The sequence below is a fragment of the Lithobates pipiens genome, unplaced genomic scaffold (genome assembly GCF_037356315.1).
Source record: "Lithobates pipiens isolate NorthernLeopardFrog02 unplaced genomic scaffold, aLitPip1_a1.2 Scaffold_16, whole genome shotgun sequence".
Classification (NCBI taxonomy): Eukaryota; Metazoa; Chordata; class Amphibia; order Anura; family Ranidae; genus Lithobates; species Lithobates pipiens.
Window position 1 is genome coordinate 530944645 of NW_027507748.1, and position 27468 is coordinate 530972112.

The 27468-nt window shown below is 40.2% G+C and overlaps 1 protein-coding gene across 11 annotated transcripts in view; it reads right to left on the reverse strand.

Moving 5' to 3' along the window:
* The window catches only part of ENOX1 (ecto-NOX disulfide-thiol exchanger 1), a 784997-nt gene that overhangs the window by 13030 nt on the left and 744499 nt on the right, over window positions 1-27468 (reverse strand). For all 11 annotated transcript variants that reach the window (XM_077483208.1, XM_077483202.1, XM_077483205.1 and 8 more), the window contains 2 exons: window positions 14638-14691; window positions 674-776 (listed from right to left, as the gene is read on the reverse strand). In XM_077483208.1, the coding sequence (XP_077339334.1) occupies window positions 674-776; window positions 14638-14691 (157 nt within the window). The remainder of the gene's footprint in view (window positions 1-673; window positions 777-14637; window positions 14692-27468) is intronic.

A 27468-nucleotide genomic window follows, 5' to 3' on the forward strand; every position in this document is an offset into this window, starting at 1 on the left:
GAATGAAAGTGCATGTTACCCTAATTGTTTTTCTGTCTGTGTGTTCACAAATGCGTATTTTATCAATCTTAACCTCTTTCATTTTCATGTACTGCTTCCACCTGAAGTACCTGGTTGATTCTGGCCTTCACCTTTCCTTTTTATTCTAAACTGATCACATAAAGCACAGAAGCTTAATCTGTTCTTATGTGGCCAGTTTCTATCATTTGGCTGGCCATTCAGAGGTACCGGCACACAGAATGGCTGTATTGGGTAGTTTGTTAGGCCACAACGCCCCCTGACCAATCACAGCCTATCTCTGGCACATACTCGCTCCCAATCACAGCCTGCCTTTTAAATATGCCCCCAGCCTGCATCTTGCCTCAGACTGAACAGAATATGGGATACAGGCTCACTGTGCATCTACACAGTGTCCTGTAACTCCGCCACTCACAATCAGGAAGGAGCGATACATGGTCACATGACAGAACTTTTAAAACTTGTAAAAAAGGTAAGAAAGAACATTTCTGAAACTAAGAAAAATCAGCTATGGTGCCCAGATAGTTATAATTGTATTAGAAAGTGTTCACAACTACTTTATTGTGCATAAAATTTGGGACCAGTAACAAAAGCAAAAACGTCAGTAATTCTGTGTGTGCTGGCAGATTTTTGTGCTTTTGGCTTCCTGGCTTACCTATAAGCAAAGCTTCTTTCTCCGATTTAGGCGTTTGCCTTTGTTTTTCTGCATCTTTCTCTTTATCGTGGTTGAACACAGCAACACCGACAGTGCCGTTCTCCTACAAGTGTACAGAAGATGACATATTTGGTTATTTGTGAGTATTGCGCAGTTAATCATTAGTTTGTAATGTTCAATTTTTTTTTAAGAAATACAATTTTTTTTCTTAATTTATGTGCATTTGTTCTGCATCTGGAAACAAAACAACAATGGTAACAGAAAGTCTCCATTCCATGTAGCAGAGTCGAAATCTTCCTGAGATGGTGTACATAATACTCGGTCTTCGCAGCCACGTTTCATGCTGCTGTGTTTTGGCACTGAGTGTTTTGCTACTTTAATTAAACTGAAATAGGTGCCTCATAAACATAAGGAAGATTTATGCTTGAAGAGAATGAAAGGAAATGTAATTGAAATTTAAAAAATGCATTTCTGTACTGGAAGGGTTTTTCCTCATTAAATTAATAATAGCACATCACACTGAATGTGAAAATGCAAAATGTTTGCAAATAAGACATTTGTTACAGAGTAAACAGGACAGTGTCTTACACACAATGCAATGTGAATAAGAGACAGCTACATACACTGCTTTGCATAATTATTAATCCTCTTTGGATTCTCCATAATTTGTAGTGGAAATACATTAAAATGTATTTAATTCTGATTTTTTTTCCATTTGACTTAGACAATGGGCTTAAAGTATACCTAAACCACTTGCCATCCACCCCATAGCCGTTTTACTGCTACAGGGTGGCTCTCCTGTGCAGAAATATGTATACATACGCAATTCTGCACTTACAACTGCACGCGCCACTGGCAGGCTGCTTCTGGTGTGCATATTCACAGCAGAAGCCGATCTATAAATGTTGGGCATTCAATGTTCTCTGGCATCCGCCGACTGTCGGTAAACAACACGGAACGGGGATCTGTAAACATTGCAGATCACTGTTCTGACATAGGGGAAGGGATGGATTCTGTGATCCTGCAAAACAGGGACTAGAATCTATCTCTTCCCTTAGTAAAAGCTACACATACATACCGCTTGCTGACCTTATAACATAGATATACAGGTATGTGATCTGGCACTTCCGGGTAGGAGGGCACGTACTTGCCATCGGCATCCCGGCCGTGCTGTGATTAAATAAAGCAGATGTCAATTAGCAGATGCCGGCCAATGGATTTCTGCTGGCATCCACCGATTGTCATGTAACCAAGACAGAGCACTGTCCTGTCAGCGGGGAAGTAATGGATTTTCTTTCCCCACAAAGCAAGGAAAAAAATCCATTATTTGCCTTAGTAAAAGTACATCCCACAATGCACAAAAACACTGGCTAGGCACACAGTTAACCCTTTGATTGTCATAGATGTTTAACTCCTTGCCAGTCATTAGTACAGTAATATTGAATATTTTTAGTACAATGTGTCAAAAGTTTATTAGTGTCCGATTGACTGCTGCAATAGCGCAGTCCGGCTAAAAGTCGCTGATCACCGCTATTACTAGTACAAAAAAAAATCGATAAATATATACCATACTTTGTAGAAGCTATATCGTTGTGTAAACCAGTCAATATGCGCTTTTTGGATTTTTTTTTTAACAAAAAAAAGTAGCAGAATACATATTGGTCTAAATGTATGAAGAAATTTAAGTTTTTACATTTTTTTTAATTAGATATGTTTTATAGCTGAAAGTAATATATATATATTTTTATAAATGGTTGGTCTTTTTTTGTTTATAGCTCAAAACATAAAAGACACAGTGGTGATCAAATACAACCAAAAGAAAGCTCTATTTGTGGGGGAAAAATTACATTTTTATATGGGTACAGCGTTGCATGACCACACAATTGTCAGTTAAAGTAACGTAGTGCCGTATCTCAAAAAATGGCCTGGTCATGAAGGGTGGTAAATCTTCCGGAGGAGCAAATTTTTTTATTGTATTATGGGTAGAGTAGGGTTTGTTAAATCCCCATCACAATTTTTTGTTACATTTGTGTCCCATTCAAAAGATTTCTCACAACAGGAAATTTTGAAGTGAAGCAAATCAAGTAAATCCCATCTTGAGTAGTTGCCACCAGCACTTGTGTCCCCATTGCAAGATTTCCCTCTATTTCTGTTTTGGTATCAATTATAAAATGTGGAATTTCCCCCCATCAGATCTAGTAACAATGGTCAGAAGTACAAATGAAGAGGATGAATGTTTCTAAAAAGGGACATGGACACAGACAACAATAAAACATGACGGGTTCTATCCAATCAATCTAACCAAAACAAAAGTCTATCCTTTAATCTATCCAAAATTAAAAAGAAAAATGTTTTAACTTTACATAACACTTTGACATTGCCAACTATTTTTAACACAATACAAAGTAAAATTCTAAACCCAAAAATTATAAACAAATTAAAAATGTAATCAAACAAGAGAAGTTTATTCCACATTCTCACTGTTTCCCCCACATACATGCAAGCTCAAAGCAGATTTGCTTTTTTGCCTTTCTTCACGTCATATTTAAAGCCTAGCTTTGTGGTTCACCTGGGTTATAGCTGGCCCTCAACATTTTCCATCTCAGCTGTGATTCTCTGGTTCTCCTTCGGACAGTGCCGGGACAAGGTTTTCCAGCATCCATGGCAAAGATGCCAAATTCCCAACCTCACCCCTTTCCTGGAAGCTGAGATGCATACAACTTTTTACTAATGTGTGTGTAATTGGCTGGACAGTGCATAAAATACCAGATGTTTTGGTCCATGGGAAATCAAACGGTATGGGAAGAAGTGTTGCAATGAGGTAAAATGATTGTGATTTAGTCATAATGAAAATCAGGGAACGGAACCTGAATTTCATTAAAGCTGTAGTAAACCGCCGACCAAAAAAAAAATGGTCCCCTGAAGGTTTATGCCATATTGTGCTAGTATGCACCATACAGTAGCACATTAAAGAGGTGTTCCAGCCTGGGGGAAAACAAATTCAAAGTCAGCAGCTACAAATACTGTAGCTGCTGACTTTTAATATATAGATACTTACCTCTCCGGGGAGCCCACGATGTCGGCACCACAGCCAATCTCTGGATCGGCTGTCGGATTCTGCCACCACCATCTCCACTAACGGAAACCAGCAGTGAAGCCTTTTGACTTAACCGACAGTTCTTTACGGCATGTGTGCAACGCTTGCTGCGGTTTCTAATTGGCCTGGCAGCGAAGGAAGGAGGGGGGGCTGACTCCAGAGATGGGGAAGGGGGATCTGAAAAAAATAGGTCCCCTTCTCCATCAATAACAGGTCCCCATTCCCCCTCCCCTCTGAAAGATGCCAAATGTGGCACGGGGGGGGGGGAGGAAGCAAATAAGGAGAAGTTCCACTTTTGGGTGGAACCCTGCGTTAAGACATACTTACCTTACAAATGAAGCCCCCAGCGGGGGGTGAGTTATAAGATACCCTAGTTCTCAGATGGAGCTCTGATATACACACACACACACACTTGTATCTCACAAAAGTGAGTAAATGCCTCAGATTTTTGTAAATATTTTATTATATCTTTAAATGTGACAACACTGAAGAAATTACACTTTTCTACAATGTAAAGTAGCGAGGACCCCTCCACAAAACATAACTTAGTACTTGGTGGCAAAACCCTTGTTGGCAATCACAGAGGTCAGACGTTTCTTGTAGTTGACCACCAGGTTTGCACACATCTCAAGAGGGATTCTGTCCCACTCCTCTTTCCAGATCCTCTCTAAGTCATGAAGGTTGAGGCTGACATTTGGTAACTCGAACCTTTAGCTCCCTCCACATATTTTCTATGGGATTAAGGTCTGGAGACTGGCTATGCCACTCCAGGACCTTAACCACTTCAGCCCCGGAAGGATTTATCCCCTTCTTTACCAGGTCAGTTTTCACTATACGGCACTGCGTCACTTTAACTGACAATTGCGTGTTCGTGCAACATTGTACCCAAACAAAATGTATGTCCTTTTTTTCCCCACAAATAGAGCTTTCTTTTGGTGGTATTTGATCAACTCTGCTGTTTTTATTTTTTGCGCTATAAACAAAAAATAGCGTAAAATTTTGAAAAACACAATATTATTATTATTATTATTATACAGGATTTATATAGCACCAACAGTTTGCACAGCACAGGAGGGCAGACAGTACACTTACAATGCAAATCAATACAGGAGGGACTAGAGGGCCAATATTTTTACTATAGCTATTACTATATTTTTTAAATATTACAATTGAAAAACAAACAAAAAAAAGTCTTCCTCAGATTAGGCCAATATGTATTCTTCTACATATTTTTGGAAAAAAAAATAATAAATAATCGCAATAGGGGATAGATTTATGGCATTTTTTATTTATTTATTACTAATAATGGCAGCGATCTGTGATTTTAATCAGAACTGCGACATTGCGGTAGGCACGTTTGACACTTTTCTGGGACCAGTGACATTTATACAGTGAGCAGAGCTATAGATTCTGATAAGCCCCCAACAGACCCCCACAACCACCGTAATATTACACTTTTATTGTTTCACTTTAATTATTATTAAAATCACTGCTCCCAAAAAAACGGACGTTTTTAAAAAAAAAAATTGCATTCATACATGTCCCCTGGGGCAGGACCCGGGTCCCCAAACACTTTTTAGGACAGTAACTTGCAGAATCTTTTCTCTCTGTCAAATCTTTTTTCTCTGTCGAATATTTTCTCTATATAATCTTGGACTAATAGAGGTAAGGTTAGGCACATTCGACCACAGGTTCTATAGACACAGATTGTTATTGTCAGAGTCACGTCGAATCTTCTATTCTATATTGAACTGTTGTAACAACGAAAACGAAAATAAAGCATTTATTTATGTTGGATCTTTCGTTTTTCGGATTCTGTGCTTTCGATATCGTTTGTCAAAACAAAAACTAAAATAGCTGAAATTCGGACGAAAACGAATGCACATGTCTACTGGGTACACGCATCGCCTCCTCAGTGACGTGGTACGTGCCCCCTATACCACTTAAAGCGGCGGCTATACAGCTATGAAGATTTGTGTGGGAGAGCCATTCTGACACCTTCTAACGACGGCACGCAGTCGGCATGCGGTTAACATGCTTCTTCTTGAGCTACTCCTTTGTTGCCTTGGCTGTGTGTTTTGGATCATTGTCATGCTGGAATACCCATCCATGACCCATTTTCAAAACCCTGACTGAGGGAAGGATGAGAAGATTTGACGGTACGTGGACCTGTCCGTCGTCCCTTTGATGCGGTAAAGTTGTCCTGTGCCTTTAGCAGTAAAACACCCCCAAAGCATAATGTTTCCACCTCCATGTTTGACGGTGGGGATGGTGTTCTTGGGGTCATAGGTAGCATTCCTCCTTCTCCAAACTGCGATTTGAGTTGATTTCAAAGAGCTTAATTTTGGTCTCATCTGACCACACTTCTCAAACTTCAGACGGGCCTGTACATGTGCTTTCTTGAGCAGAGGGACCTTGTGGGGCACTGCAGGATTTCAGTCCTTCACAGCGTAGTGTGTAATAAATTGTTTTCTTGTTGACTATGGTCCCAGCTGCCTTGAGAAGATTCTCCTGTGTAGTTCTGGGCTGATTCCTCATCGTTCTCATGATCACACCAACTGTTGTCATCCTCTCACCAAGCTGCTTGGCGATGTTCTTGTAGCCAATTTCAGCGTTGTGTAGGTCTACAATCTTGTCCCTAACATCCTTGGACAGCTCTTTGGTCTTGGCCATGGTGAAGAGATTGGAATCTGATTGATTGCTTCTGTGGACAGGTGACTTTTATAAAGAGAACAAGCTGAGATTAGGAGCGCTCCCTTTAAGAGAGTGAGTCTAATCTCAGCTTGTTACCTGTATAGAAGACACCTGGGAGCCATAAATCTTGCTGATCAATAGGGGATCAAATACTTATTTCACGCATTAAAATGCAAATCAATTTATACAATTTTTGTCAGTGGGCAAAAGTACAAAATCAGCAAGGGATCAAATACCCTTTTCCCTCACTGTATTTATTTTGAAGTCATATGACTTTAATTACATATGCTTTATGTAGACTCTATGGTAGCACAGCTGGTCGAAATGCACTACAATTATCAGCATCAGAAATTACCCATTGTCATCAAACGTACTTAAATTATATCTAAAATTTAAGGTAGATTATGGATGCGTTGAAACCCTGGTAAGGGTTTTACTGTTTGTGTTCTCACTGGGAAGATCCATCCTCTCCATCTGTCCTAGTTTCTATTGCCTCTAGGACAGAAAGTAATGAAAAATCTTTAATTCTACTTTTGTTACTGGTTCGAAGTTGATTTCCCCTCACTTTGTAGAGATTTCCACTTACTTCTACAGTATTGTGTCTCTGGAAAAGAAGGAACGAAATTCTCCAATGGGATGCTGATGCCAATTAAAAAAACTGCAAGGTTTTTTATCATTCACCCATCTAAAACTATAAGCTGTGGGTTTAGATATGCATTAATGCCCCAGTCTCCACTAGTTCTGCACATTGTCATATCTGTATTATACGGTCTTTAATTTTTTGCATATTTTTCTTTATATAGTATATTTGGATCTCAGCATGTTATACCAAAAGACTGCATCTATTGCTCTATTACTTGTGTAACACCCTCGGTTATCCAGTGTCTATTTGTATTCTGGCAGGAATTTGACACAGAGAAGAGATAAGAAGAGGTTAGTAGGGCACTGAAATGAACAGCTTAGAAGAATCATTTGAATATTATTTAGCACCCAGAAGCCTTTTCTATGAAGCAATAAAACACTGAGTCTCAGCTGTGCTCCTTCGTCCTATAAAATGGAGTCACAGTTGAATATTATTAAAATAGGTTTAACAGCAGTAATATTTAATATAAAATATATGAATTTGTGCATTGCATATTCCTGACAATCTATAGCCACTGGCCAAAAGCCAATTTTCACAATTCTTCTACTGGAAAATAGGACAACATTGTCTCATTAAACAAAAGAAATGGGAGAAACAAAGGCAAACTAAAGTATGAATGGTAGAATCATATAATTTGCAGTGTATGCATTAATGCATCCTGCACGCTGTTTGTAAGCATTGCTTACAGGACTGTGATATTCTGAGGGATGTTATTCAGCTTACATCAAGATTTTTGTTAGGTTACTGAAAACAGACACAAACGTGCTTTCAAATATGACTGACTGGTTGTTATCTTTGGCACAGAACATGGAAGGTGGTGAACACAGCATGTGCTGCCATTCACGGTTACAAATGACAAAGATAGGATCCAACAAGTGCAAACTACGCAAGGAGAGCAGTGTTTCCAGGTTCTTTTGTATTTACTGATGGTCACCTGAGCATATTTGTAGAGTGATCAGGCACCTATAAGCAATTTTCACATGCATGGAATGGGCTAATGGACTGGGGCCATTGGTGCTAGTAAATGACACAGGAAGTGAAATAATTGGTGCTGATGACATGAAAAAGTGGGAGGAAGAACAGCCATGCACACAGATGCAACATGCTGCAGGCTCCTTTTTGAACCCTGCATAGAGTCAAAACCTGACCAGGTGTGCGATGTCCGCCACTGCATGATTTATTTTCACCTATGGTTGACTGATGACCTCAGCAATATTACAACCAATCAGATATTCTAAGCCTTAAAAGAAACTTGTCAGTTCAATTAAATTATATGAGCTGCCATCACACCCTGTTCTTTAAAGTGTAAAGTGTAAGTCGGGTTACGTAAGAAATATTCTTTCATTTTCATGGATTTCTCCACTTTTTTTCAGGTTAGTGTTTCTTTCACTTTAAAAATCTTTTCTGAAAATTTATATCATGACATTTTTTTTCAGGGTCTCCCTGTAAGTGTTGTCACCCTCTTCTGTGTGATCACATCCTGTTGGGGATGCCACCACCAGATGTTTAATGGGGTAAGCATTACTGAACTAAAAATTTTCAGCTGAGTGTTTAGTTAGGTCCTTTTCACACCGAGGCGGTTTTCAGGTGCTACAGCGCTAAAAATAGCACCTGAAAAAAACGGCCCCTTTCACTCCAGTGTGAAAGCCTGAGGGCTTTCACACTGGAGTGGTGCGCCAGCAGGACATTGAAAAAAGTCCTGTTAGCCACATCTTTGGAGCAGTGAAGGAGAGGTGTATTCACCACTCCTAACCCATTAAATCAATGGGGCAGTGCGGCTATACCGCTGGCATACCGCCGCTAAAACGATGGTAAAGCACCACTAAAAATAGTGGCACTTTACCGCCGATGCCCACACCACCCCAGTGTGAAAGGGGCCTAAGCCCTTGTACACACGGTCGGAGATTCCGACAACCAAATCTGTCGGATTTTGTCTGAAACTGTTGTATAAACACGGTCGGACAAAGTTGTCAGAAAAAATCTGACGTGATGACGTTATTTTGTTATGACGAGACTACGTTCACACTAGTAGCCAATAGCTTTGGTGTAAGAATTTGATCTGAGCATGCATGGCACTTTGTCCGATTGGAATTCTCTACACATGATCGGAGTATGTCCGATCGGAGCATTTTGTCGGAAAATGTTACCGACATGTTGGAAAACTTGGTCTGTCAGATATTCCGACGGAAATAGTCCGATGTAGACCACACACTGTCGGAATATCCGACAAATTGGTCCAATCGGACACATTCAATCGGAATCTCCGACCGTGTGTACAAGGGCTTACACTTTAAAGGGACACCTTTGCTTTTCACATGCAGGTCAAACTGACAGTGTCTCTGCAAGCGGGCCCACCGACCATCCTATATTCAACTTGCCTGCACTTCCTCGCCGAAATCAGTGGTGTCAGTGACTTGGAGGTGAGGGTGTTCCCTGGGCAATGTGATACTACTTGCTTCACTACTTAGTGGGCTATGCATATTAGGTGTTATGCCATTATACAAGGTCATTTGTATATTGCACACAATATAAATGTGCAATATTTACATTTTAAAACAAATGTGGTAGGTATGGAAGAATAATTGGATATAACTGCAATTGGATCCACCCTAGGTCCTTGATCTAAATTCCAACTCTAGGAAAGGCACTACACAAGTTTGCATGCTCTCCCTGTGTTGGAACTGATTCCCTCAATTCAAAACACACTCTGCAATGACGCTGAAAATTTATTTGACAATCTGCAGGAGGTAAAATAAAATTTCAATTTATATCTTTAACCACTTGCCGATGGTCGGCAGAAGGGCTCATACAGGCAGAATCACGTACCTGTACGTTGCCCTTTAAGAGGTGGCTGGCGGGCGTGCATGCGCACCTGTGGCAAGCTCCGTGAGTTGGGTCGCAGGTCCCGTGGACTCGATCACCGCGGGGATACCTGCAATCGCCTCACGGAGAGGAAGAACAGGGAGATGCTAATGTAAACAAGCATCTCCCCGTTCTGCCTAGTGACAGTGTCACTGATTTCTGCTCCCTGTGATAGGAGCAGAGATCAGTGACATGTCACACACAGCCACCCCCCCCAGTTAGAAACATGCCCCAGGACACACTTAACCCCATACACTGTCACCTAGTGGTTAACCCCTTCACTGCCAGTGACATTGATACAGGAATCAGTGCATTTGTATAGCACTGATTGCTGTATAAATGACAATGGTCCCAAAAATTGTCAAAAATGTCTGATGTGTCCGCCATAATGTTGCAGTCACAATAAAAATCGCTGATTGCCGCCATTTAAAAAAAATTTAATAAAAATGCCATAAAACTATCCCCTATTTTGTAAACGCTATAACTTTTGCGCAAACCAATCAATAATCGCTTATTTTACCAAAAATATGTAGAAGAATACGTATCAGCCTAAACTGAGGAAAAAAAAAGTTTTAGGTTTTTGGGGGATATTTATTATAGCAAAATGTAAAAAATAATGTGTTTTTTTCTAAATTGTCACTCTTTTTTGGTTTATAGCGCAAAAAATAAAAAAAACGCAGGAGGTGATCAAATACCACCAAAATAAAGCTCTATTTGTGGGAAAAAAAGGACTCAAATTTTTTTGGGGAGCCACGACGCACGACCGCACAATAGTCAGTTAAATCGACACAGAGCCGAATCGCAAAAAGTGCTCTGGTCAGGAAGGGGGTAAATCCTTTTCCGGGGCTGAAGTGGTTAAAAAGATTGTGGAAAGAAAATATCTATTTTTCATATGCAACAGCAAGCATGGATTGCGATGGTTACTAAGTTAGTTACATATCGGTGTGACAATAGATTTTGGTCATCTTTGCACAGCAGACATGCACAATGAGTGTTTATTATGAATAACATACAAAGGGACAAACCTGTAATTACACACGTTGTGTCTAGGACAACAGCAGTGCCCATCAAATTGAAAGAATTCTAATCTGTAACATGTATACCGTTCCTACTATCCTGCAATTCCCTCACGTCTGATATACATAACAAACAACAATTCATGTGCCTTATCTCTTCATGTGCAAGGTTACTTTTAATTGCTTAGAGGAGTTCATTGTACTTATTTACATAAAGCAGCCTGTCATCGATTCAATTAGAAAATTAGCACATTTTTCTCATTATGTACATGAATTATTGCAACCTAGCTGTAGGTGGGATGATCATTTGTACATGGCACAATAAACGCTCTGCAGATTACACACAAAAATACATGCTAACTAGTAACTGGTGTTTGATGTAGCTGCAAGGCTTGTACTTTATATAGCTATTTCATATGCAGCGAAGATCTTAAAATACAATGATGTCTAGCAGTACCTGCAGCTCATGTTAGTGACAAAATGTGAGAATCTTGTAGCTCATTTTAACTCCGCCTATTGCTTAATACTTTCCGAGTTTCCAAGATTACTGTTCGAAGCCCTAAGGGCTTTGGAGTCTGACTTGAAAACCCAATGCTGTCAAGTCTTTCCTGGATCTCAGACCACAGATCAATGTGGTGGATTAGTCACTGAATTATCTGACATCTGGTTAGTTCCTCTGTGCCTTGATTACTGATTTGCAGTCTTCCATTGCCTGTCTTCTCTACACATCCATTCCCAATGCAGCCATTCACATCTGCAGGCACACAGGTCTAGTCTGCATAGTTATTTCTGGATGTCCTCGGTCTGCAATTTGTCTGACAGTCTGTCTTATCATCATCATACGTAATAATTAATTGTGCACACTTTTTTATTACTGAAAAAATGTCTAAAATGTAATGCCTGAACAAGCACACGGTTAAAAGAATAATAGTTGTTACCGCAAATGACAACGTGCATTATAGTTTAGTGGGTTGAACACAATGTCTTGGATTAGTTCAAGGGGGTTGTTTACAAATTCTAATATGATATATCCTATGGGCTTTCTCTAAGTGATCAGCAGTATATTTAAAAAGAGAAGTATGGGAATCTCAAAACAATAAATAAAAATCAGCTGCAGCACCAATCCTAGCTCCAGCTGTCCCCTGCCACCTCGGAGACCGAGGACTGAATGATCAAACACCAACAATCGATCAGCTCTCAGTCCCCCAGGCTGCAGAGAGCTGGTGACTGCCATTTACCATCTTTCTCCTCTTCCCCTCCAGTGCTCACTGGAGTGCTGGGTTGTTGAGGGGGCAGGAGCAGCTGGCTCAGCCTCTCAGTGGCTCACTGAGAGGCTAAGCCAGTTATCAGTCCAGGCTTCTGGGTGGAAATAATGATGTCCTTTGCACATATGGTGGGGTTCACCATTCATAATCATTTTGTAAACCAGCTGGATGACACTACTTTATACACTGTGCCACAGCATGGCATGTGTTTTGTTTTTGAATTCAGAAATGCACTAAACTGGCATGCGTTGCCATTTCACGCTCACACCTAACAAAGATAAGCATCCTTATCCTACCGTGATACATCACAGCTCATTCAAAAGAAACAACAAACTAAATCACCTATTTGACATCACACTAAAAGTCAACCTGTGCTATGCACCTAAACGCTGACCCTGGTAGCATATTATTTTTCACTTATGCACCAAGTTTACATTGGCCATATACACAGTGATGTAATGACAATATGGCTACTGCCCAGGGTAACTTTGAAATGATCGTCAGCCACTTAAACTGTGAAGGTGACAGGTCTCTAGGAAAGCAACATAAGAGGAAGGACATTTTTAAACTACCCTTTGCTTTTTTTATACATTTTTTTTTTTTTAATGATGAAAGGCCAGTTGACGGCTAGCCGGGTAGGTGACTTGCCAGAAGTAAACCACAGTGTCATGTCAGGACCCTTGTAAATGTATGACAGAAAGGCGAGTCAATCACATAGGCCATATGTAAAGTAACACATGTGTTGTTTGTACTGCTTTTATCAGTCAACATCAAGCAAATAAACAATAAAACTTGCATACATTTTCACATTTGTTCTATAATAGGCAATTTCCTTAGTGAACCTAGAATGAGAATTTTCTATCTGACAGCAGCTCAGCAGCAGTTGTGATCAGAGCTGCACATTGGCTTCCTACAGCCAACACTACAGTATCAGACTCTTGTAACACATTAGCCATCAATCAAAGCAGAACATTTGGAATTTGAGTGCTGTTTTATGAATTAGCTGAAATTTTAAAAGATGCACATCTTTGAATCATATTAGATCTTCTATGGCTCCCATCAGATATGATGTGTTATGAAAGCTTGCATCTTTGAAAACTTAAATCTTAGCCCAGCCGTTGATACATCTTTTTTTCTAATGCAAGCAATGTTAGCAACTGAATTTTACTTGGCATCAGCCTCCTGCAATCCATGTACAGCAGACCTGAAGTTGGGAGAAGGAGAAGCAGTACAATAAGCTGGTCAGCTGTATTGCAGTGCTCATGTGCTAAAAAGTAGCAAGCTGATAGGGAGAGATCGCACTCTGAAAGAGATGAGCTAATCATCGTGCTGCTTCCTTTTTCATTGTTCAGGCACATTCTGGGGAGACACAAGGCCTGAAATGTTACTTAGACCGGCCATAGACGGAGCGGTTTTCTTTCCTGAAAACCGTATTGCAATTGTTTTCCCAGGGAGGGGCAGGGGAAGCCTGTAACAGCCACTACCAATAATGGCATGCCAAATCCGACAGGCTCGTTGTACCCCAGTTGATTGATCAATTAACTGGGGTACATTCAGCCTGCCCATACAGGGTTTGAACCATTTATGGTTAGCTTTACTTGTACTGCCACAGAGAAAAATAAGGCTTCTTGCCCAACTGGGGCTGTGCTGACTGGCAGGGCTGTGTAAATCTCAGGACTGGATCGAAAAATATAAAATCTTCGTGGGTAAATCAGCTTGGAGTATATACATTTTATCTGTGTATTAGGCCAGCTGCCTGCAGTTCAGTTTACGTCAACCAATAGAAGTAACAATGATATATGATACAGACAGTTGCCATTAAATGATAACAGAAATGTCCCATGTTATACAGTCAGAACTATCTGGACCCACCTATAAGCATAATGCCTAAACCTGAGCCTAAGGCCAACAAGCCAATTAAATGTAACCAAATAAATTATAGTTCAAATATGAGTTAAGCTTCCAGAACACCGTATTTCTCTATGTGTTGTTTCTCAAATCCTCCACTGATTAATGCTACTTATAACCATGTAATTAATAAACGGGAAACTCGGAAATGAATAGAAAACTAATAATTGCTTTTCAGTATAATGGATATTTTTGTACTCAGTTTATCCTGGCTTTTATGCAGACACAGTTCATCTTTTTTCTGTGACAAATCACAATGCAATGGTTGATTTATTTCCTTGTGTTTCATAAACAGTGTCGGCTCAGTGTATATGATGAGCAGTCCTTGCAAACAGCAAACAATGCACACAATTACAGTGTCATAGGGACTTTATGAAGAATTAAAATGTCGACGAGTGAGAAGTATTACAGTTGTAGAAAACAATGCTGCCAGGTGCTGACTGCTCTCAATGTGTTTGGCTTCATGCTGTCATACTTACTTTACAGAGGTAGTCATGGCTATTGGAATCTGCAACCTCTTTGGCATTCTTAAGCTGAAAAATAACAGAAATAAAACACGTTACTAAAAAATCTAAATATGTATTAACGAAGGAGAAGAAGTTATAGGATTTTAAAGTGTGCACAGCACTGAACATTAAACAACTGTTAATAAAACAAAGATATTTAGGCAACCTCTAAGCCTGCTGCTTTACAAAACACTTGCAGGCATATTCAATAGAGAATTACAAAGAGCAATGATGATGCACAAACTGCTATTATCCTGAGCAACTCAGAAGGTAACAATGAACTGAAGTCTGATCAGTGAAAGACAAATACATTTGCTTTCATTGCAACTGGTTACTGCACTTTGCTCATAAATATTTGGCATACTTGTATACGCCGCCAGCCCTTTTGTTTGAGCCATGAAAACGCCAAAGGACCGCTTACATGCAACATATGGTGAGAGAAAGAGGGAAGGTTGTAAATGGCAAATTTATCCTTGGGTTTTGGTGCATTACATTAATGGAACTTTTTATGTCGTTTATTATTTAAAGGTGCCCTAGTGTAAGGCAAACCACCCATTGAGCATTGTATGTAATGCAAATTTGGCACCCCCTCTCTTTTTTCCGAGTTTGAACTAATATACAGCATCGGTAAGTAATTCTTTAATGGCCTCAAACCTATATATAGGGGGAAAACATATGTGTGTGTTGGAATATGTAGATATATGAAATCTCAGTAGGGATATGGACTTAAGAATATATATTGTTTTTATAGCTGGGACTATATTGCCCCTTCTATGACGGCCAAGTGCCAATTTGGGATCCAGCGACAAAATTGCTACTAGAAATAACATTGATAGATAAGGATATGGGTAAGCATGAATTGGTGACAATACTGTGTTTAAGAAAAAACTGTGTTTAATGTATTCATTCAATACAACTTATTAAATTCTAGTGACACGCTTCCTGAAGAAGCTGTTGTCGGCGAAACATGTAGAGCAAACAACAGTGTAGCCTTTATGGAAAGTGCAATCAACCATAGATGTTTTGCTGTATATGGAACTTGAAGTTGTAAACCATTTTTAACTTGATTTTAACATATGTGAAATCAAATTATGCTTAAAGGGTTGCAAAAGAAACTCAGGCCTTAGGGGTCATCTTATGACCCAGTAATATAATACAAGAGGTACATTTAAAGTTGATGTAAACCCTCACATATACCCAGTGAAGTGAACAGCCTCAGAGGATACACAGAGATTAAACAAATCTCCTAATCATAAGTTTACATGTATATCTGCCTTCAGCTTGCTATATTCTTTAGAAAGTGCACATTGTGTTAGAGATTTTCTCTTCCTGGTCACCACTGGGTGTGGATTCTTGCTATACACTGTGTGACAGCTGACTGGAGGAAAGGCACACCCTCCACTCCACAGAGGCAAAGAAAGGAAGGAATGCACAGAGCTGTGCTGTGTTAATCTATTTATAGCACACCCACCCGACACAAATTTCAGGCTGGTTTCATCTTGGTTGTCGGAGAACTTGTCAGAAGTTATGCTGATAACAGAAGAGCAGAGTAGCAGAAAGACAAGGGACTTAGAGATTTGGAGAGAGATAATAAAACACTACAGATATATGTGCTTAGGTCAAGTTTCATGAATCAGGTTTACACCCACTTTAATTAAAATGTAAACTTTTTCAGTAAAATTCAAGCTTTTTCAAGCCCCCTCTATTCTCCATCCTACTGTCTCATGATATATTAGTGGTGTCTTCACTGACTTTAAAGAACTCTGAAAACTGATCATTATTTTTGAAGGCAACCTCTGTCTATGTATTTCTTTCTAACATATGCTTAGGACAATTCAGCAAAATTTCAGAGCTTCACACTATTTCCAAAGGGTAAAATCAACTTTACTGTTCAGCACAAGCACAGACACTCTACCGATGATCCTCCCTCCATCATGTTTTGCCCCCTACTAGGACTTAATCATAGATCTCTATAATTAAAGTGGATGTACACCCTCACATATACCCAGTGAAGTGAATAGACTCAGATGATACACAGGGATGAAACAAATCTCCCTACATTAGTTGTACATGTATATCTGCTGTCTACAGATTTATATACTGTTTAGAAAGTGAACGTCCTGTTAGACTTTTCTCTTCCCGATTTATCTGTGGGCGTGGATTCTTGCCATACACTGTGAGACAGCTGATTGGAGGAATGGCCCACACCCCCACGCCACATAGGCAGAGACTTGCAGAGCTGTGCTGTGAATTGACCAGCTCTCTGCTAAATTATTTATAACACCCACCCAGACACAAAATTCATGCTGGTTTTAACACAGTTGACAGAGAAGTTGTCAGAAGTTATCATTCTGATAACAGAAGAACAGAGCAGGAGAAAGCCACCGGACTTAGGGCTTTGAAGAGAAACAAGCAAACACTGTAGATATATGTACCCAGCTAAAATTTCATGCATTGAGTTTACATCCACGTTAAGTCCCAGTATGGGGTGAAACATGTCAGATGGAGAATCCAAGGTGGAATGTTGATGATTTTGTTGAACAACAAAGTTGATTTTATCCTTTGGAAGTGGTATACAGATTCAGAATCCCACTGAATTGTGTGTAGGAAAAATGGACCCCAGAGGAGTGACCACCTCCAAGCTGGAGTTGAAGACTGCAGAGGTCTTAGGAAAAGCCTTATATTTTGTGAGTAAGCTATGCTCAGTATGAATTGCACACTTTTCCTAACTTTAGGTCCCACTCTAGTCATGCATGCCTTTATATGGGTTGCCTGTTACCATGGCAATGAAGCAAAGAAAGATTGTGGAAGTGTGACAGGTTCAATAATCATTTAGCATTTCAGATCATCACTGTGATGCTAAATTTTTTAGCAAAGTAACCTTTTTTACGGCAGTCATATGCAAATGAGAAAAGAAAAATTACACAGGTGAGCTTCAGCTAGAACAAATGGGCTAGGCGTAATCAGTACATGAAGTAGGTAATAGGATCAACATTCTGATACACCCCAAAACCTTCAATAAGAGACAAAAATAAATAACTAGGGCATTGCCAATCTTTCTCTTTCTCCTTCATGTACTGTATGTACAAAAGGTGCTGTTTAAACAGATCACTCTTGGTTTGGCAAACAACAACCAAAATTGCCGCCAAGAGTTTGGTTTTATCATTTAGCATATGTGTACAAGCTCATAGCTTTCAATGGAAAAATCAAGCTGAGTATGAATACAAAACAATAATCTTGCCCAAAAGTCAGAGCACAGCATGTGTATGGAAAAGGTACAAGAAAAAAAAAATCTATTTTTTTTTCTTGTTTGTTTTAAGAGATGGATACAGCTGCACAAAAACCTCTGAAATTTTATTTGTATATTTATTTTTTGGTATGAATACTATTGCGGAAATTTTCTTTCACTTACTGTCCTGGGGAAGAAATTTAGCGGAAACCTCCCAAAATGAGAGGGACTCGCATCTTAGGCATGTGTCACCAGAAATGGTGTTCCCATTAGAACATTTTCCCTCAATCCTTGTTCTAGGGCCAAAGGTAAAATTTGGTATTTCTCCTCACTTTTGGTCCCAGTGACAAAAGCCACCAGTACAAATAGAGGGGTGACTCTCCCTAGTAGGAACACAGACATCAGTAAACATTTCCCCGCTATGCAGAAAAAAAAGGTTTTGCCTAGTAATACCCTTTAATATACTTCAATCCAGTTCTTTCGGTCTTCCCCCTGTAAATTGAATTATTTTCTTTGAAGTAAATAAACGCTATGATAATTAAACAATTAAATCATTTTGTAGACAATTAGTGAATGTTGTTAAACGTAACATAAACCTGGGTTATATTTATATGTGTTGATGTAATAGATTGCTAGAATAAATCCGATAAAAGAAAGAAAATACTCCTGTCGCATTTTCTTTTAAAATATGGATTTCAGTGAACGTCTTATATGTTCTAATAATAGCCGACACGCTTATGCATAAAACATTTTCACTTTAGCAGAGAGCTATTTCTGAAAGTCCTAAGCCTCATTATTCTCTGCTGTACTTAATAATATTAGGGTTACTTATTTAACTTTTATGGCAGGTTGGGCTTTATAATGTAATGGAAAAAGTGGCGCCATTTATAACCATACACTTTTATTTCATGCTAAAAGCGTGACAACAGCTGATTTATAGACGTTACAGAGTCCCTGTGTGACATTTACATACTTCTTTTTGTTTTGGACTAGACTATATTTGAATGCATTGATGTAATCTATCACAGAATAACATCATTCACACAAAGACTGCAAAACCTTGCAACTTTCCATGAAAGCAGCAAGACACAATACACAGTCAAGTACAAAATGATGCTAATTCCAATGCCTGCTTAAAAAAGGCATGTTAATGCATAATTCATTTATATCTTACTGGAATATTGTGTACCATGCAAGAAATCCTGTTTATGGCAAGTGGCAAAAAAATGAGACCCCGCTATTACAGCTTTCGTATGCAGGGCATCTCCGGTGGATGGTTGGCGACAACCATCAAACTGTCAGTAAACGCTGCAGGGTTTCTTTAGCCAAAGATAAAAAACTAAGGGGGTTAATTACAAAAGGCAAATCCACTTTGCACTGCAAGTGCACTTGGAAGTGCAGTCGCTCTAAATCTAAGGGGTAGATCTGAAATGAGGGGAAGCTCTGCTGATTTTATCATCCAATCACGTGCAAGCTAAAATTTTGTTTTTTATTTTCCTTGCATGTCCCCCTCGGAACTATAGCGACTTTACGTCCAAGTGCACTTGCAGTGCAAAGTGGATTTCCCTTTAGTAAATAACCACCTAAGTGTCCAATCAAGTGGATGCAATGCATGTGCCATGAGGACCATTGCTTCCTACTCGGTTCGCCATGGGTTTCCTAAATTTGAACTAAGTTAATAAATAAAGATACTGTCAGGAAGGGCAAGCCAGTAATCAACATGTCAACAGCAGAACAACATCTGTGCACCATTTTCCAACAAGAAGAGCCGCACGCGCATGCACATGCGCATATGTGCGAATTACGGTTCGCGTACGTTGTGACAGTTCGCTAGATGCGCTATTTAAAGGAGGCTGATGCCCAGGTTCAATGCTGTCTGGTCTATAGTGTTCCCTGTGATTCTAGCTACCCGTTATCCTGAAAACCTGTTCCAGTAGACTTTTGGCTTGTTCCTGACTTCTCCTGCTATCCGCCTGCATCTGATCCCGGCTTGTTCTGACTCTGCTCCTGTTTCTTCCTTGGTTACCTTGCTGCCTGCCTGTTACCGACTTGGCCTGTACCCTGACTTTGCTCCAGCTATCGCATCTGTTCCTGATCTGTCCTCTAGTGTATGACCCGGCTTGCCTGTACCTGACTGCTGTGTCCTACTTCCAGTCTGATCCTGTATCCAGTCTGCCAGCTGTTCCATAATCCTCATTGCTGAAATTCTCTGCACGGCATCATCGGAAGTTCTGACCAGCTCCTATAGCAGCGATCATGCCAGGCACTTGTGCCACTCTGCATTCTCAAGCTTCCTGTCTGCTCTATCAGGGGTTCTCGAATTAGAGGTGTAAGAGAGGCCTTCCTTTGCATATAGGGCTCTACAATCAGGTACGTGACAGATAGTTAAACTGTATACACTGGAGTTGTTGTTTCGTTTAGAAAAAGTTACAAATTAGTTTCTGAAAATTTCCCTGCAAGCTTATTTAGTAAAGGAGTTGAGAATGTTCACATATTAAATGGTGAGAACATTGACTTCAATCATGCAATCGTGTACAGACATAGTAAGTAAACAGGGATTTTCTTATCACATGATTGGATAATTTAAATTAATCTTCACACAATTTATTGTGTGAACATTCTCAAATCTTAAATCAGCCTTATTATCTTAGCATTTTATAACACCAAAGGTGTCAATGTATTAATGCAGTGGCAGAATGGTTCACGCTATCACAGAAAAGCTTGCATGTGCATGCAAAAACAACACAGAAATAAGACATACGGAAAATAGCATTTCCTGTCAGCATTCCCCAGAGACTGCAAGTTCTGGCCTGTACAAGTTTAATGCTGATTTTGGCAACAATCACTAATACTTGCACTTAGTGCAGACATTTAAGGCAGCTTGGGAAGAATTCCATACTTGTCAACATGCCAACATTTCTGGATTGATAGGACAGTCTCTTTTTTCAGTTTGTTGTCCCACCCCTTCTGTGTCCCGGAATTAGGGCTAACGGTTACACTGTGTCTGCTCTTGCATTTAAATGATTAAACCTCCTCCCTCCATCTCCCCAAGCCCTGCTATCATAAGTTCCACACTTTTCTCCATGCACATATGAACTGCCATCATACACTTTGCACTCCTACCTTGCAAATACTAACCATTGTTACACCCTCCTCACGCCTCTACTGCACATACTACCCACAGTCATACTCCCATACACTCCCCACTTCTTTCATACACATACCATCCACAGTCCTTTCCTGCACATACCAGCTGCTGTTATACACACCACACTTCTCTTTTGCACATACTATCAGCCATCATACACTTGTATATACTGTCCACTGTTACATTCTTCATTCCTCTCCTGCAAATACTACCTACCGTTAAACCCGCTACACTCCTTTCCTATACAGACTGTCCACATGCAGCTCTCCTGCACATACTGCAATACCCTCTGTATTTACAGTAAATGAATGCCCCACACATAATGTACATCCTACAGTGGCTTGTTTAATGCACAGCAAAAAAAAAGTGTCCCTGGAACTCTTTTGAAATGTTGGCAACTATGTAATTATATAATCTATAAGTACTGTATATACTCGAGTATAAGCCGAGTTTTTCAGCCCATTTTTTAGGCTGAAAACCCTCCCTCGGCTTATACTAGAGTGAGCTGTACAGCAGCCATACCTTTGTTTACTAAAACCGCAGGTGTCTCCCGCTGTGTTATGCAGTCTGTTCGGCCGTCCATTGTAACAAAGCTCCACCTACTCCCCGTCCGTGATAGAGGAACACTGATACAATGCTGGGAAACTGTATCAGTGTTCCGTCTATCATGGACAAGGAGAGGGCGGGCTTTGTTACAATGGAAGGCCACATAGACTGCATAACACAGCGGGAGACAACCGCTGTTTTAGTAATCAAAAGTATGGATGCAGATGGGCACAGTGAGGTTGCAAATGGGCACAGTGAGGTTGCAGATGGGCACAGTGAGGCTGAAGATGGGCATTGTTTACCCAGTAGCTGCTGCATTTTCCCACCCTAGGCTTATACTTGAGTCAATACTTTTTCCATTTTTTTGTGGTAAAATTAGGTGCCTCGAATTATATTCGGGGCGGCCTATACTTGAGTATATACAGTACATTACACAGATATTACTTATTTTAAAGTGATAACCACCAGTAAAACACAGATATATGAACACATTAATACAGGTAATTGTAATCAAGTTGTATGCAGTAAATAGGGTGGTACAGAGTATGAATACAGTGAACCCTTGTGTTCAGGACTCCAGTTAGAAAATCTTCTGGACGTTGTGTATGAAGACAACTTGAAAAGCTAAAAACCACATGTTCTAACCAAACACATCTTCAACTGAAAATTCCATTTATATGACACAATAAAATCCAACCTAAAATGGCCTATTTAATGGAAATTACAATAATAGCAGCCATTTTAGAATTTTGTGATAATGTAAATGTAATGAAAAAAAGCCACTGCATGATAAGATAGCACAATAAAGATGTATAATCACCTTCAAATATAAACTGCATTGTGATTATGTATTGTTCCTATACTGTATATACAATGTTTTTAATATTGTAAAATAAAACTTCAGGCAAAAACCATAGCCTATGTCACATGTATACTGTATATACTCTTTTCTTATATAGCATTCTCCTTTTATAGGGTTCAACCGTCTGCTTTCCCTGAAACCTTGGTAATGGTGCTTATCTCTCTGATGACATAATATTGGGGAAAAATGGTTGCTAAATTTCTGCATGCTGGATTGCATACTAATGCAGATGCAGCACATCGATGATGTCAATCATGGGCTGTCTCCTCTTGTGAGTTTGTTCACAGTGTTTGATTTCTGCCACTGTATAAAGTAATAACAGCCCCTTCCTTTCTAGTCTAATGCCCTGTACACACGATCGGACTTTCCGACAACAAAACTGTGGATTTTTGTTAGAAGGATGGTGGCTCCAACTTGTCTTGCATACAAATGGTCACACAAATGTTGGCCAACAATTACGAACATAGTGGCGTACAAGACGTACATGATATCTCCACTATGAATGCTAGTTATATCTCCGGCTCGTACTTGACTCCGTACAAATGCGCGGACATTTGTCCAACGTCTTGTGTACGCATGATCGGAAAGTCCGACAACAAACATTTGTTGGCAGAAAATTTGAGAACCTGCTAGCCAACATTTGTTGGCGGAAATTCTGACAACAAATGTTCGATGGAGCATACACACAGTCAAACTTTCCGCCAACAAGCTCACATCCAACATTTGTTGTCGGAAAATCCATTCATGTGTACGGGGCATAAGTACTGATGAACATTGAATTACAGGTAGATAAAATAAAAACAGATTCAAGGATTTTTACTAAAATTATTTATTTGCTTTTGGAATAAAGTTTGTTGTTTTCTATTAAAACCTGAAATCAATTACTTCACTTACAGTCTTTACTTACATTTACTTAATTTACTTTGCTTACAAAAAAGCTACTCCCTTAACTCCAATCATCCACTGGATACCCAAACTTGAAGATCTAGTTAAGGCCCGTACACACGATCAGACTTTTTTACAACAAACATGCAAATTAGTTGTTTTGGAGCAACATCCGGCCGTGTGTACGCTCCATCAGACAAACTTTTTCGGTTTTCATCGGGCTTTTGTTGGCTGTGCGAACAGACAAACTTTTTGACAACATAAGTCCGATGGAGCAAACTCCGATCGTGTGTACACAAAACCATCGGACTTTTGTACAAAGTACAAACACGCATGCTCAGAACCAATTAAAAAGATCAGACAATACAGAAGTTGACCAAAGGTGGCGCTGGAGTAATTGAACGTCCTCTTTTGAAGTGTCGTCAGTACGTTGAAACGTCACTACATTCGTGTTTGTTGCCTAAAAAGTCCTGCCGTGTGTATGCAATACAAGTTCTCGGCCGACGCCCTTTGTACAAAAATCCACGGGAAAGTTTGTACAAAGTCCGATCGTGTGTATGGGGCTTTAGAAAGATCTCCATCCCAGGGATCCTGCCTGCCCCTCCTTTATGATAGCAGCTCACATAGTATACTTCTGACTCGTAAACAATAATTAAACAAAACAAAACTATAATCAGGTTTTAAGGTACTTTTAGTGAAGTGAAAAGAGTGTGTGTGTATGGCTATGGATATGCCAAATATAATAAACATAATGTCAAATTCCTCAAAAGATTGATTTCTGGCTCATAATGAATTATTTCTCATTTGAACAAAAATGTGTTTATATTGAACTAGTTTGGTGGATGCTGTACATCTCTTTCCCATGTCCTTCGTGTATATTCAGTGTGACCTGCTGCATGGTAAAATGACTCAATGTGAACACACTTATGGAATGTAAGCAGCAAAGTGCAAACTATTTCACTACTTTAAGTCCACTTTTTATAAAGCACTTGTTTCTTTCCTGGGGGGCCTGAAGAGCATTGCACCCACAATCAGCAGATTGTGGGCCCAGTGTCAAGCTTCTTCAGAATCTCAGTGCAGCTGTCTGCCTGTAAGAAAAATCAATGTAGAAGGGTGCTAACCAGCACCTTTGCAGTTCATTGAGGGCTGCAATGCTGCTGTGGAATGCTTGACTTGTAGATCATTCATTCACAGATCGCTGGGGGGGCAGGTCTGGACCATGTTATACCCTAAATATGGGTGTAACATGCAACATGCTCCAGAAGGTGAATGTATCCTTGAATTAACCACTTGCCGACCGGCTGCAGTACATATACTGCAGTCGGTCGGCTCTATTGCATGAAACGCCATACCCGTAAATCATTCCGTGCAATAGCCAGTGGGGGTGCACACACGTACGCTGATTGGTGACAGGGGGAGCCAATTAGCAGGTACGGGGGACGCAATGTCTACCGGCCACCCGCAATCGCTCCCCAGAGAGACAGGACGGTGGTCTGCCAATGTAAACAAGGCAGATCTCCTTCCTGTCAGGTATGAACAGAGTGATCTTGTGTGCCAGATTTCTCAGTCCATACAGTGAGTCCATTCCTCACGCAGTAAGCAAGCGCCACCTAGGGACACACTTAACCCTTTTATCGCCCCTGGTGTTAACCCATTCCCTGCCGTGTCATTAGTACAGTAATAGTGCATATTTTTTAGCACTGATCACTGTAATAATGTCACTGGTCCCCAAAAAAGTGTCAAAAGTGGCAGTTAGGTGTCCAATTTGTCTGCCACAAATTTACAGACAGTAAAAAAATATATATTTTTTTTAAAATTGTTGGTATTTTTTTCGAATATAGCGCAAAAAAATAAAAACCGCAGAGATGATCAAATACCACCAAAAGAAATCTCAATTTGTGGGGAAAAAAGGATATCAATTTTGTTTGGGTACAGCGAGACGCGCAATTGTCAGTTAAAGTAATGCAGAGCCATATCCCAAAAAATGGCCTGGTCATTAAGGGGGTAAAACCTTCCGGCATGAAGTGGTTAAAGCTGATACAATCTTTTCTTAAAAAAGGGGTTATTACCTTCCCCCTCACAACCTTCTTTACACTAAGCTGTGCCCTGGGTGCCAGGAGAAGTTAACTCTCTTGTGCATGCACAGGAGTTATGTCATCTTGCACTGGACAACCAAGTTGGCCAAAGACCCCAAACCCAAACCCGGAAGAAGCTGGGGAGATGTCGTCCCCATCAGTGAGGGAGCCCACAAACACTGCCCTGATAAAGTAGAAGCATAGGTGCAGTTTAGCTCTTTTTTAAACAGAACCAGAAAGGAATGGGCATTTGTAAGAATTGTAATCTTCCCTATTACATTTTTTTTTTTAATTCCCCCCTTTACCACATTATAGGTAGGTGTATTTACTGTTATTCACTTGCAATTTCTTCCATCCAGAGCAGATTTTTCAGCCCAAGATCAGGCTGACCAGTCTATTTTCAAAGTTCAGGACTAATAACCAACATTGCCTACAGTAGTTTGCTGAAAGAAATTGTTACATAGCATTATATATATATATATATATATATATATATATATATATATATATATATATATGAAATTTTGGCTGCCAGTTATGAGCACTGAATTCAGGGAAGATGCAGAGTGGGCTAATAGCCTGGCACTTTTTTTTTCTTTTTTCCTGTAAGGGGGAGAATAAAAGTAAATATAAAAAAAAAAAAAACAAGTAATCTTGGAGAGATAAAGTTACACTACTGAGTTTCAAAGTTTCATGGATGGTGACAACAATTTCCAACTGACATTGGACTACAAAGGATGAGGTGGGGGGAATGGGCTGTGAGTAAGCTGGGTTGGTGGGATGCTGTGGGAGTGAGATAAATGGAGGGATGTGTTGTGAGGTGGGAAGTCCGGTAGGGGGTGAGGTGGATACAGAGATACATTGGTGGTGGTGGGTGACGTGTTGTGAGGTGGGAAGTGCGGTAGGGGGTGAGGTGGATATAGAGATACATTGGTGGTGGTGGGTGACATGTTGTGAGGTGGGAAGTGCCATAGGGGGTGAGGTGGATAGAGAGATACATTGGTGGTGGAGGGTGACATGTGTTGTGAGGTGGGAAGTGCGGTAGGGGGTGAGGTGGATATAGAGATACATTGGTGGTGGTGGGTGACGTGTTGTGAGGTGGGAAGAGGAGGTAGATGGGTGAGAGGGCTGTGCTGTGAACTGGGGAGGTGCAGTAGAGGAGAGGGGCTTGCAGTAGAGGAGAGGGGCGTGCAGTGAGCCGAGGGGGAGGGGTGAGGTGGGTTGGAGGCATGTGCTGTCACTCCCTAGCCCTTCTGCAGCCCTTTGCCATCAGCTCCCTGACTCCTCTGCTGCCTTAATGCAGCTTACGAGTCCTTGGATGAGGTAGCTGCATTCATTTTTTTTCCTCCTGGTAATCCTGTGCATAATACACTTTCTGTCTTAGACTGGCTATGCTCACTCCACTGTATCTATGGAAGGAGTTATGGTTGTCATCCAGGCTGCACAGCATGTCTTTATCCTCATTTTTATTACATGAGGGGGGTGGGGTGGGAGAATTAGTAGTTAACAGAAGGAAGATAATGTTGTTTGTGCTTTCAGTTCAGCTCACAGGAAGTGACAAGGACACTGCATTTATGGCAAAATCAACAGGAAAAAACCCCCCAAAAAAACAGAAACCGTATCTAAAGACTAGAAAGCTGCGATATATTAAATGCTTGTTCTTGGGTTTAGATATCCATTAATGTGCTTGCTTGCTTTATCCCTTTCTTATTTGGAGTTTCAAAATTAAAAACCTGGCAGAAGTTTTATGGCCCATTCACACCTATGTGTTTTCACACACATTAATGCATTTGCAGAGGCGCAAGTTCACATCTATGCAATGTGTTGTGTGTTGGCAAAAAAAAATTCATGTCCATTTTTAAAATCCATGATTGGGCCATTAGAGGGACTTTTGATGGAAATGGGAGTGCCAGAAGCCTTCCTCTTAGGATCAACATTGGAACATGATTACAGGAGGGGAGAGAACAACTGGATAACCTCCATAGCAAGCCACAGCTCCTTTGTTGTCCAGTCAGAGGTTGGGGTAGGCCCTGGACCCAGCTGTATTCCTTAGTTCCAA